Below are 13,347 nucleotides of genomic sequence, written 5' to 3' on the forward strand. Positions count from 1 at the left end.
AGTGTTAAGAAACCCATCAACTCATGGGGCTGCATTGTTTAAGACTTGTCCAACTTCAGATACAATGCAAATTTCTTAGCACTGTAAAATTTGAGAATTATAAGCCACAAACCATTTAAAAAATCATGGCAGGCACAGTCAGATCATTTTTCATTTTTCTCCACAGCAATTATGGTCTTTAATACTGCGTAGCTGTAATTTGTATTCTCTGATTTTACGCTGTGTTGAATGGCGTGGCATCACATACGGGGTGCTTTACCAAACTCGTTTTTTAATTTATGGCCCGTGAGGAACATATTATAAAACAAAAATCCAGCCATATTTCATCATAAGAGTACTTTGATAGAGGAAATGTAGAATTCCACTCGCAGCTCTGTTAGGAGAGGAAAAAAAAACGGATGGCCATGCATATTAAAAGCCAATGTGCCATCAAAGGCCCTTGGGCTACAAAGGGCTCTTTTAGCAAATGGATGGCAACAGCTGCAAACTCTGGGCTGTTCTTAATGTGCACGGTGCAGATGTCTGCACTTGAGTCCCACAGTCTGAGACAGATCTGTCTGGCTCTACACTGGGCCGCTCTCATCATATCACTGGAGCTTCATTAAGCACTGAACTCAAAAACAACATCTGCCTGACAGTTTTGCTCTCCAAATTAAGGAGAAAAAACACTTAAATGTACAGTAATAGCTATTGTAAACCCTGGTTGTATACTGTATGCTTCCCTTTATATATCTTGTGTGATCCTCACATATGATGATTATCAGTGTAGAGCTCAGCAGTGACCGGCCATTTTTTGAACGACTCTGGTTCTGGAAGTGATTTTTCCCATTCAATATCTCCATTGACGTTTCAGAAAATGCTTAAATAAAGAGGTCTTAGGCCTTGAACCAAGCCAAGCAGCTACGAGATGAACAGTGACCATAAAACATTTGATTCGGCGGAAAAAAAAAAACATTTAGAAAATTGCAAAAAGCTAAAGGTACAAGACTGTGTATAGAAACGATCATAGACTTCAGTGGTAGCAGCTTGCTAGCCGTTCACGGGTGCAGTGAACAGTTCCATGGTAACAGCGTGTTCCACCAATCAGAGACGTCACTGTTACGCTTAAGAGTGTGGGTTGTGTGTACTTCTCCATGACATCGTGAATAAAACATGTTTTTCTTAAAACCAGGTTGATGTCATACGGGCAAATTGCTTCTACAGGAGCAAAAACTTTTGTTTCGCACTCTCGTAGCTCGTGGTCAGTCTAGACATTATGGCTAATTATCAAATCCTTATGGAGAAAAAAAGTGGGACTTTCACTGTGACCCTTTCAGCTTCTTTAAAATACTTTTTTCTCAGTGATGGAGGCTGTTTTGGCAACACAGCATGTGGTAAAGGTGTTAAAAATACCTTCCACACCTGGAAGATATACAGTGTGGGAATTATTGGACATTTCCTAACCATGTCTGACTGCATTGCCTTCATTTCTATCATCTGATTCGTCTTATGCTTAGGCATGAAGACTGGAGGGAAGCGTGGATGCATCTGAAAAGATATTCATCCTGCATTAGCACTGCAGCCGCCTATGTACAGTAAACTTTTAGTTTTAGATCTAAAAACTGGAATGTCAATAAAGAGCTGAATACTGCACTATGGCTCTGTCTAAACATGTGGCTCTGTCTAATGGCTGGCTGGGAGCAGAGCAACATCTTTATATTACATCTTGGTTTAATGAATGTCTTAACAAGCTCTGTAAGTGTAAAACTGGAAGGACAGTTTATTTGTAATACAAACCTTTTATGTCTTACACTTAAGGCTCACAAGAAGTGATGAAGCTTCAAAATAAATCCAAATGAGCACCTGCATGAGGCGACAGGGATACATTACCGATCAAAGCTATTGGGAAAGAGCAATTAGCAAAAAATACAATCTTACACAGTGATATAATAAAATGTGTTGCAGACGTGAACCACATTCCATCAGATAACTATCCAATCAGTGAACGGGGACAGAGCATGGTTGACTATTGAACTCATTTAATGCGTAAAACAAATACAAGTTACTTCACTGGGTCATCACAATTGAACAAGAGATTTTTTTCCATATTTGTAACACCCTCAGAAATATACATTCACATGGCTGCATACAGACAGCTTCTCTCTTTTTTCTTTCAATAACATTAAATTTGACAAACTGTACGCGTCACCCCTTTTGTATAACAGCGACGCCTCTAGTGGCATATCAAAAACGTACCGGAGGAGCATTTCTAGGTGGGACTTTGGAAATAAGCTATGCATCGACTTCATCTAGCCATCATCCAGTCTCTATGTTTGCAGTCAAAATAGGTATATTTTACATGAACAGGGTCCCTACGCAGTTGTCCCTAAATAAATCCCAACTATAATCTCAACCGTATGTACAGTATTTACAGTGGAATGTTGAAACACACTGAATACAAAAAGTAGATTAGGATGGAATGAAGTTACAGTCAGTATTACAAAAATAGGAACTCATAACACCCGACAACATGAAGACAATGTTCACATCTACCAGTATACAGAATGCCGACTCCAACCCGAAAGGTTTCGCTCTCTTTCTCCAACATGTCTGAGAAGCAAGTGTGGCAGTGGTTTCACAACGGATGCAGACCAAAAGGTGAAATGGAAACCTTAAACTTGTGCTTTAAAAAGGGGGTAGAGTTGATCTTTGCTTTGGGCCAAAGTTGCATTTTTTGAAACTGAAATCGCTTGTCACTAGATTAGCGTTTCAATTGTTGTGCTTAGAAAAGTCAGCCATGTGTGACTAGTAAGTTGCAAAAGTCTGATCTCTTTAAGGACTTAAACTATCCAGTGTCAGCATTAAACTTTAAAATGGTAATGAATGCAGCTTTTCGAAGACCAATTGATTTAAATGTCAAGTACAGACACATTGTTAGTATTTAGCAGGGGCTGGGATAATGTAGAATAACATACCCACTGTATTAACTACAAGTCACTGCAAGTAAAGAACCAACACTCGTCTGATTCAAAGAGGTTTGCAGTCCATGCCATACTTCAATATTACTCATTATGTTATCCTGCGGCATGAATAACTCAAACGATGGAGCAGCAACTGTTCAGACTAGCTCATGTCTCCTGTCCTTGATAGGCACTGAATGCAGGAAGAAAAGATAAAAACGTTTGTCTCTTTTATGCTGTGACACGCAAACTATGTGGAATTAAGAAGTCACAGCAAATCAGCTCACCTGCAGGCGAACCATAAAGTAAAGGCAATTCAATTGTGATTTTTGCTTTTGAACTTTAAAACAACCCAGCGACTGTCATTATAGTTTTCCCGCTCTGAAACTTTCTGTTGCAAATCCTTGCGTATGTTGTCAAACTGAAGTGGATACACTGAACAACAGAAACGAGGCCGTAGAGGATAAAACTGAAGTAAACTGAAACCAACAGAAAGTCTAACCAAACGGAAATCAACATACTTTTAATCAGAACATGATATTTCGCACTTTGTAATTTTAAATTGTGTTGAAAATACAATATATAAATTGAGGCTCATGATTAACATGCTCATCTAAAAACATACAGACAAGCATGGGCTGTAAAACATTCACATCTCCAGCCGACAGAGAAGGCTGTTCTCTGAGAGATGTTGTTTTTTTTTATCTGTATATATATATATATATATATATATATATATATACTTTTTTGTGTGTTAACTGCAATATTGTTCCTGGGTACTGTGTGCCCATGAACTCTTTACCTCTGTCAATACTGACGACACTGACAAAGTGTCGCCTTTTCAGCTGCAAATGAGGACAAACGCACTGCAAATTGATACAGAAAAAAATAGCAAAATACGCACATTCACTCCAACACAAAAACATGCATAAAATAAGGCTTAATATAGTATTTATATTGTTCAGAGCCAGCCAGGTGTGTCGTTTATATCCATGGATTTACTCCTTTGTTCCTGTTTTATCTGATATTACACATTGAACTTTTTTTTGTTTTGTTTGAAGCAAACACATTTTGCTAATTGTGTCATGGACCTCAATGTGGAGGGGAGAAACAAGTCATTTTCTATGCTAGCATCCACTGGCAGTCATTGACAGTGATTTAAAAAGCCATATATATATATATTTATATATAATGCCGTCTGACAGCCCTATTGGCAAATTCAGATTTCCAACATTAAGATAAGGACAGCCATTCATTCCTTTCATCCCCCAAACACCTACTAAAATTCATTTTAGAAAGAAAAAAAAAAAAAAAGATGGAAAAAAAAACCATCATGAAAGCAGCAGGTGACTTATTATACTCCAGCATGGCCACCGTCATATTTTCAATTCCCTTTACATGTTCAAATGTTCTCTCTGCAGACGCAAACAAAAGCATCTGTTGACATTTTCCTCCCATCCGTGTCCTTTGTGTCCATGGACGACGACTCTTTATAGAAAAACAGCTGTTGGTGTAAGCGGGGGGTGTGGGGGGGGGCTTAAGCCAATTCTTCAGCACACAGTCACATAATTATAAGAAGAGACAGAGTCATTGTTGGGAAACTTCCCAGACACTTTTCTCTCACATCCATTTGATAAAAGAAGGGTTAGAACAAATCATAGTTATGATTAATCATTTTACACGTTTCATTATAGTGGTAGGATCGAGAGCTTGCGTACGCAGGTCAAACCTGTTCATGTGACAATCGTGACATTTCAGAGCATTGTTGAAGGTTTCTGTGGACGCCGAGAAACATCAAACCTCTTTTGGACGTGATTGGGATGCACCACTGAAAAAGTAGAAATTGCTGCAGCCCTTCACTCCCCCTGTTATTCCAATTCACTGATGTGGAAAATCAATTCAAATCAAATCAATTGAAATTCAGGGTAAGAATTGGGAAAAAAAACAAAAAAAACACTCAATATTCATTTGCCACATCGCTCAGTAGACTGACTCCCTCTCAGCCTATTAACACAGGGGTGTATTAGCATGTCTTTGGAACACAGCAATAACACATCTGCTTTTAATGCTGCAAATATACAAAAATTAGTCATTTCATGGACGCTAACCCCAGTGAGAAACAGGAGAAATGATACAGGTGCTGTTTGGTGGCGGCGGCTTTTTTTTTTTTTCTCTGAAACATTTGACCACAACATTACAAACACGTAGCACTCCACCTGTAATTATGTCAAACAGTTAACTCTCAATTATCTGGTCACTTGAAAAATCATACAAAAAGACATTATAAAAAATAATAAAAAAAGGCAATGGTTATTAAAAAAAAAAAAAACTAACTAATCGCACATCCAGTGTAGGACTTTCACAAATGTGCTCAGCAAAAACAAACCTCAACCTGCAGTCTCTTTTTATACATTTAATACATTTAGAACATGGAAAAAGAAAAAACAAAATACACAAAAAGAATATTACATCAGTATGAAGTAACCAATCACCTCCCTGGACAACGAGTCCATTTACATACCTTAGTTTGTATTCTTTGCCCATTCACCTGATGGAACTGATACCAATGCTGAGAAGTTGATGTCGCTAGCACATTAAATAGACGCTTGCTCTTCTAATTGAGATTAGTTGGATGGGGTTTGATGGGGGGTGGGGGTCAGGGGGAAGGGGGGGTACTAAGTGGACCAAAAGAGGGAGTGGGACTGTGAAAGGGTTGCAGTGTGACGAATGGGAGGGCGGGGTCGTGATGGAGGTGAAGGGTGCAGTGGAATGCAGGTTGGTGGGGACAAAGGGTTTGGCTTGGCGGTTGCATGCCACTACACATACCACTCTTTCTTAGAAATGACAGAGCCATCGGTCTGAGAGACCATATCGTCGGCTATCTCAGGTTCAGGGTCATACTGGAAGGCCAGAGTCCGCTCGTCATAATCTCGGCTCTCTCCTTCGTCCACGGTGAAATAGGGCCTCTTCAGGTCCTCCTGCTCGCCGTCAAAATCGCGCTCGCTCGCCTCAAACCCTCCGGGCCCGCCGATCTGGGCGGGTTTCTTCTCGTCGTCCGAGTCGTCCGGGTACTGGAGGTTCTTGGGGATGGGGGGGTGGGCGGGCAGGCCGCCGGCCTTGCTGTACCCGTTACCGAACACGTGTTTCTTGGTGCTGTAGTCTCCCTTGAAGGTGCGCTGGCGGCGGCGCAGGAATACGAAGAGCAGTATGGCTGCCACGCCCAACAGGGCCACTCCCCCCACGGCGCCCCCGATGGCGGCGCCTGTATTGTGCGGCTCCTGCGAGATCTCGCCCCCGCGTGGCATGTTGTTAGGGAATTCTGGGTAGGAAAAGACAGATGGAAGGGAGTGTGTCAGTGCTCTGGTGGGAGGAGGTGCATTTGTGCAGGTGCAGATTGTTGTTCAGGAAAGATGAAGTAAGGGAAAGAAGGACGGAAAAGCAAAGGGAAAAGGAAGGACCCCCGGCCCCATGACAACCCCCCCCCCCACCCCCCAAACCCCTGAGGAGCCCTTACCGAGTGTGGCAAGGCCCACAGTCACATGCAGTTTCAGACATGGAGAGAAATAAACAGCCAGTCCAGCACACAACACCATCAATGAGTAAAAGGATTGAAGAGATTAAAGTGAATGAAGTTTGTCAGCATGCATTAACCATCATATTTCTTCTCTGTTTGGAAGGCGGAAGAAAATGAAAAAATTTCACAAACTGTGGAAGAATTAATTATTGTGGCCGTTCAGTTAATACATTCAACTCTGCAGGTTTCACACAAGTCAAAGTAAGCATATCGAATGAAACACTGTAGCACAGTCCAGCGTAAAACAGTCAAACATGACATATAACCACCTTCATCGTTAGTGTAGCGGTAATGAAATGAAAGAGCACTGCCAGAGATGATTATCAGCAGCCAAGCAAACAGCCAGGATGCATCCAGAGAGCCGAGAAACATGAAGCTCTTTTTATTCAGGCAGCACAGCAGAGAGCACAAAATATATGTTGTTCAGTCAGGAGAAAAGTATCAAATGAGTCAAAGATGTGCTCTAGTAGAGTGACAATGACTAATGGCCTGCTAGAGACAAACAATAACTCAGATGCCAGTCTGAAGGCTGGGATTTTGCCTTGCAAAAATACAAAAAAATAAAAAAAAAACAAGAAGTTGTTTTAAATATAAAACCGCCATGATTAGACACCATATCTGGAGCTAAACTGAAACATCACATTCAATCCAGCATTTCAGAGAGCAACATAGCCCAGGAAGGTGACAATGTTCATTACAGTTACATTTATGTATAAAGCTATGTCCCTTACATACACGCCTTCACTTGAAACAAAACAAATGGTGCAAAGCTCCTTGAAGCAAAGAGACATCTATATGAAACATGATCAAAGCCTCGAGGCGCACAGGTAGTGCTTTTCTAAACCTGCAGAGCAGAGGCACATTTAGCTTCAATAGCAATCTCTGAGTCCTCAGCAGAGAGTTGAGGGGGCGGGGGGATGGGACAACAAAGACTTAAACCATCCACTGAACAAATGGAGTGGGAGAGGTCTGAAAAAAAGGAGACTGAAACAATGAGGAAGAAAGGAGGGAGCTCCTGTTCACGCAGAGCAAACCACAGGCTACGGTATGCAACAAGGCATGACAAGTCAGACGAGATGCACAAAAGATTTACTGCTTTTAATACCATTTCTGCCTACTGTTGTACTGATTTACAACCATCCTGTTATGACACGAGTCAATAGTCTGGTAAGCATAGATCTTACCACTGTTCATCAGCTGTCTTCTCAGAGATAATATCTGGATCTGATAACCATAAATACTGTAACACTCAGGCAGCAGACTCAGTTAGATTTATTTAGTTGAAATGAGCATGATGTTCTTCTTTTGATGTACTTCTTTCACATACATTTACATCAGCAAACATGTCACAGCTTAAATGTAACACAGTTGATATATGCACAACGAATGTAGCCTTGAATGTTTTCTCAAAAGCTCAGAATCTTTTAGCTTCCAAATTCCTACCCTACCTATGCTATATAACTTAAAATAGTAACATCACACAATTTTGCCTCTTTTTAGGTGGCAGATGTGTTCTGGTTTCAGAATGATGAAGACAGTTGGTGAACAGTCAGATACTAAACCGGATCTACAGGATGATTTTTTTCCCTTGGCAACAATCATTTTCCCAAATGATGTACAGATTTTTAGGCATTCTATTATTAAATGACATGAAAAATATTGTATATATCTGCCGTAAATGGAGCATGCCCCCAGACTCCCCCCCCCCCCCAGATTTGGGCTGAGCCCCGAAGGTTAACAACATCTGGCTCCGTCTCTGGTATGGAGATGTGTCAGCTGTTACAATGTACAAAAAGGCAACAACGTGCAGAAAACATGGTTGTGTCAGTATAGTAAACTATTATATGCAATGATGGTTAATCTTGATGGGGAAATGCTTGTTCTGAAATTGGAAACTAATCATAATTGAGCCAAAATGAAGGTTTATGTTAAGCAATCCTAAAAAGTTCCTTAGAGATATTAAATTCTTTGTGCTGCCTCGCAGGAAGTCAAAATAGAGTCAAATCAGAACATTCCTGCAAGAACCAGCCAATCTGACAACCTCTGCCATCCTCATCATGCAAAACTAAAATGCCAAATTTCCCACATAGGCAGAAAATTATTTTTAAATTATTGCCCTAAACTGTTGAATCAAAACCATTACACTCGATTAAAACTGCCTGTTAGTGGGAAAGATAAATCTCTGCAGAACTCTGGTAGAAGGAGGGGATGGTATTGGGCCAAGTAACGACTAAATGCTCAAGCCTTTCCCCTCTCCTTTAATTACAATGGCACTCTATCAGTCCAAAGAGGCGACCTCCCAAACGCAGTCACTCTCTTCCGCTGCGCTTCCTCCGCGCTCTCTCTCCCAGCAGCGACAGCAAAGCTCTCCAATTTCTAAAGCGGTGCCGGGCACAGTCTCAAATATCAGCTCAGGTTTTAATCTGAGCACCTAATGGGATTATTCAGACACAGGCCTTCATTACACACATGAATGAGAGAGCGGAGCCAGGTCACCTCTGCTCGAGAACACACCCTCCTACCAAGTCCAGAAATCCACAGGATTGAAGGACTGGAGAGAAAAAGGGAAAACGTTCTCTTGTAATCCTCTCCCCTACCATTAACTGCCTTCCTCTGCTAGGATACATCTTCCCTCTGACCAGCCACGTTAATCAAGCTTAATTTGGGAGCCCTTTGCCTTGCATTTCTAAGGTTGCCAAGACTCGATATTTACCACTAAGAGAAGTGAGAAACACAAGGCGAGGCCGTTGAACCTACAGAATAGTGGCAGTAAAAAAAGAAGATGCAGTGAGCCTTCAAAGCACCTCCATTTCTATAAAGGATCAAGTGACACCACCTCTGACACCTGAAGAATGTGACTGCCAACGCTAATGATTGAAGAATATGTTATAGCTTACAAACTATAGACATGAAAGCAGCTGTAAACATTCATTTGCCTTTTACATCCGAGGAAGCCCCAGAAGTATGCCGTATGGAAAAGAGGAACTGGATATCTAAAGGAGTTATAAAGATGTTTTGCTCCAGGAATTGGAAGGGAGGAGCAGTGTTGTAGTCAAGACCACCTAGACTGAAGTCATCACCAAGACCAGAGTGTATCGAGAGCGAGACAAGACCAAGACTTTGAGGGATTGAGACCGAGACAAGACCAAGACCAGACCAGCGCGAGTCCTACACTGCATGACACGATAACATGTGGAAAATGCTAACCATAGGCACTCCTCAAATTGATCTGAAAGATCCACAATCCCATAAAAAAAACAAATAAGATTCTTCTTCATTCCCCTCTGTTATCGCCATAAGTGTATCATGAGAAATGCCTTGATAACATAATCAAAAGGCAGTTGTGGGGCGCCTGGGTAGCTCACCTGGTAGAGCAGGCGCCCATATTTAGAGGTTTACTCCTCGACGCAGCGGCCGCAGGTTCGACTTCGCCCTGCGGCCCTTTGCTGCATGTCATTCCCCCTCTCTCTCTCTCCTCTTTCATGTCTTCAGCTGTCCTACAGTATATAAATAAAGGCCTCAAATGCCCAAAAAGTAATCTTAAAGAAAAAAAAGGCAGTTATGGTCTTGACCGGTCTTGAAATAAAATCCTGAGACCGAGACAAGACCGAGTAAAAATGCGGTCGATTCCGAGACGAGACCTTCAAAAAGTAGTCTTGAGACCGAGGTCGATCTCGAGTACAACACCGGTGAGGAATGTTGGAAGTATTCAGGTACTTCCTCTGTAAGGTGGACTTTAAAAGCAGAGAAAGACGCTCAGAAGCACCAGGAGATGCTCATCAGATCCCTTCAGTGCAGAGGAGGAACACATTGCTTTTATTTTGCAGCTCCAAGAGGAGTGCCTGTTCCTACAGCGTTATCACTTCCGCTCTGTAGTACGCAAGGTCACACTCTGACACCACCTCCCATCAGCCCACTGGCCTTATGCATGCATGAAGATAACAAAACGGCGGCTTTGCCTAGTCCATGTACTCTGCGAGTGTGAAGAAATTAGAGTGTCTATAGTGTTAAACTAATCACATTACAGAAACACTAATAATAACACACTTTTTGAAATGGCCGACGTACGTAGGGGTGTTTGACAGCACGGAGGAGGGAGAAAGTGTTCCACCAGCACGCCGTCGCTACTGGCAACACCTGCCAACTGATAGATAAAAAAAGAGCTCAAAGCAGCACCACAGCCCTGACACTGTTCCAGGCAACAAAAGGCTGTGTCTATTAACACCATGCTGGAAATATGCAGATAGTGGGCTAACCTTGAGTTGCAACCACTATAATGTACTATTGAGATTAATAGGTGCCAAGAAGTGCCATGGAAGGCTATAATTCAATCCAAAGGCACCATAGATTTATAGAAGGTAACGGATAACATGACATACTGCAACTACGCTGCAACTATTGCTGTTACTATTGCATTAATCATACTATTTTGAACACTCACATCGGACTTGATTGAGCGATGATTTACTACCTCCAAAGATTTCACTGACAAAATTTGTTTCCCTCATAACCCGATGAGTGTTCTCCCTCTGAGTCATTTGTTTAAAACACAAGTGAGTCTTTAGGAGACACAAATGGTAAACAAATGTGGCACACTCAAAAAAAAAAAAGAAAAAGCCCGACATCTTGTTGTGGGAATGACACATCAGGTCGGTGCCAGATTTGCGGCTTCAGAGAACAACATACATTGGGAGTAGGGTTTTGTATTTCGGTGGAAGCTACAGTAGAAAACAACCAGCAGCGGCAAATGTTCAAAGATATGGAGAGGAGAGGGATGTCTGAAGCAGGGAAAGGGGGCTTTCAAAAGGAATAGAAACTGTATCGCAACTCTGTCCTGCAGGTACAGTTTCTGGGTGTGCTCCAGTCATGTCTGCACATGAAGAAAGCAGGAGAGAGACAGGTACAAACATTCCCGAGTCTTAGCGCAATCACTTGGACAAGTTGTTATGACAGAGGCTGAGAAAATGAGAGAGGATTTTCAAAGAGCGCTGCAGGGAGTGGCGTTATTTTTTTTTTTTTTTTAAATACGACTAAATGAGGAACAAGCTGCAGACAACAGGAGATGAAAGAAAACAGAAGGCTACTCAGAGTTTGAGGAGTGGCAACAAGGAGGGGAAAAAAGAAGATGGAGTGAGTGGCTTTGAAAGGCCGGGGAGTGACAATGGCAAATAAAGAATGGCGTAATGAGTGAGTGAGGACGGGGGCGATCGGGGGAGACGCATTAACTCAGCGATTCCGACGATCCTCATTACTCCCCTGTCTGAATTTGCCAGTGGTCGTGAAGTCATGGAAATGTAATGCTGCCACAAAGAATAAAAAGCTCACCACTGACAGGAATTTACCACGCTGCACGGGGGAGCCATTGCCGAGGAAAAAGCTCCTTTTCAAGATTCTAGATTTTTATTTGCCATTTGTGCATACACCAAACAGTCCAGGCACATACTGTAGGAATTCTTTGTGCAGGCTCTTTGATTCAAGTAAAAAGAATAAGAGTTACGGGCAAAGAAAAACACACCGACTAAAATAGAAGATTATACAAGGTAAATGAATTAAAATAAAATCAGACAAAAAAACTTAGATACTATACAAAAGAGTGCAAAAAATATAATAATTTATGAATACTGTAACTGGAGGATACAACTATGGGGGATATTGTATTTGTAACGAGCATAAACACTGCAAATATTGCACAGTGGAATTTTTACCCTATCGCACGCTCGCCCTCCAAGTCTTTCCGTTTCCTTCCGTTTGTCGACACATTTTCTTTCTGCTATCGCTGATTTTACAGACGCTCACCTCATATGTAGGTAAATGCCACACGCACCATTAAAACCTTTAGACTAGCGATTCAAAATCATTTCCATGGCAAAGCGGACGGATAAGAGGCCCGTAATGTGCTGAAGGAGATAACGTTGTGAAATACTGGCATCAGAGCGCTGGTGACATCATCTGTGGCGCGTTGTGGACATGCATCGACTCGCGGGACGGTCCCGTCAGAGAAACAGAGAGCGCTTCATGTTTTCATCTCTCTAGAGCACATGCAGCACGTAATCCCTTTTCTTTTTCTTTTTTTGGCCTCTACTGGTGACCGAGGACTCGCAACATTTACAGTTTTTGAATTATGTTTGCGGTGGTTTATAGTTGAAATAAACAATAAAGCCATATCAAAAAGAAGCGTGACTAAGATGACAAATTCGAGCAGAGATCCCACATCAATGTTTTTTTTATTGAAAGCAGTGGAAAATGCTTCTGTTCACAAAAGATTTCAGAGAGTGTGTTTTAATGCCCTGCCCTTGTTGATACAACATGGTCATTTTGTGCTACAGGGGTTGTAATAATCATTCTTAATACGCCTTTAATGAGCAATGAATATTTACACCGGCATCTAAACAACAATGCTCTTTTGAAGGATCATGTTTGCTCATAGGGTACCATTATTAATGCATCTCTACATTTCCCTGCTAGCCTGCGTGTGTCTGCAGTGCTAAGGATGGGTTATTGTGTCAACAGACACGCAGCAAACATATCTGCATGTTCAAAGGCATTAGACCAGGAGACGTCGGGGGCAATGTTTGTTCTCCGCTAACTAACCATTATTTCCATTGTCGATTCATCGGTGGATTATTTCCTCGGTTGATCGATTAGTTGTTTGGTCTACAAAACGTGTTTCCCAAAGCCCAAGATGACGTCCTCAACTGTCTTGTTTTGTCCACAACTCAAAGATATTCAATTTACTGTCACAGAGAACATATCCACATTTAACAAGCTGGAATCAGAGAATTTATACTTTTCTTAAAAAAATGACTCAAACGGATTTATCAAAATAGTTCCCAA

The 13,347-nt window shown here is 41.7% G+C and overlaps 1 protein-coding gene and 1 long non-coding RNA gene across 4 annotated transcripts in view; one reads left to right on the forward strand and one right to left on the reverse strand.

Annotated features, from left to right (window-relative positions):
- Nucleotides 1-13,347, reverse strand: part of nectin1b (nectin cell adhesion molecule 1b) — a 184,935-nt gene that overhangs the window by 93,996 nt on the left and 77,592 nt on the right. Inside the window, exon 6 of one of the 3 annotated variants that reach the window (XM_031287071.2) lies at nucleotides 2,002-6,258. The exons of the other annotated variants lie outside the window; for them this stretch is intronic. Within the exon in view, the coding sequence (XP_031142931.1) occupies nucleotides 5,756-6,258 (503 nt within the window). The 3' untranslated portion in view covers nucleotides 2,002-5,755. Of the gene's footprint in view, nucleotides 1-2,001; nucleotides 6,259-13,347 lie in introns of those variants that run through there. 3 annotated transcript variants of the gene reach the window in all.
- LOC116041183 lies at nucleotides 959-9,442 on the forward strand. The gene is made up of 3 exons (XR_004102863.2): nucleotides 959-1,048; nucleotides 7,090-7,094; nucleotides 9,432-9,442. It is a non-coding gene; the product is annotated as an uncharacterized LOC116041183 (long non-coding RNA).

The sequence above is a fragment of the Sander lucioperca genome, chromosome 5, assembly GCF_008315115.2.
Source record: "Sander lucioperca isolate FBNREF2018 chromosome 5, SLUC_FBN_1.2, whole genome shotgun sequence".
Lineage (NCBI taxonomy): Eukaryota > Metazoa > Chordata > Actinopteri > Perciformes > Percidae > Sander > Sander lucioperca.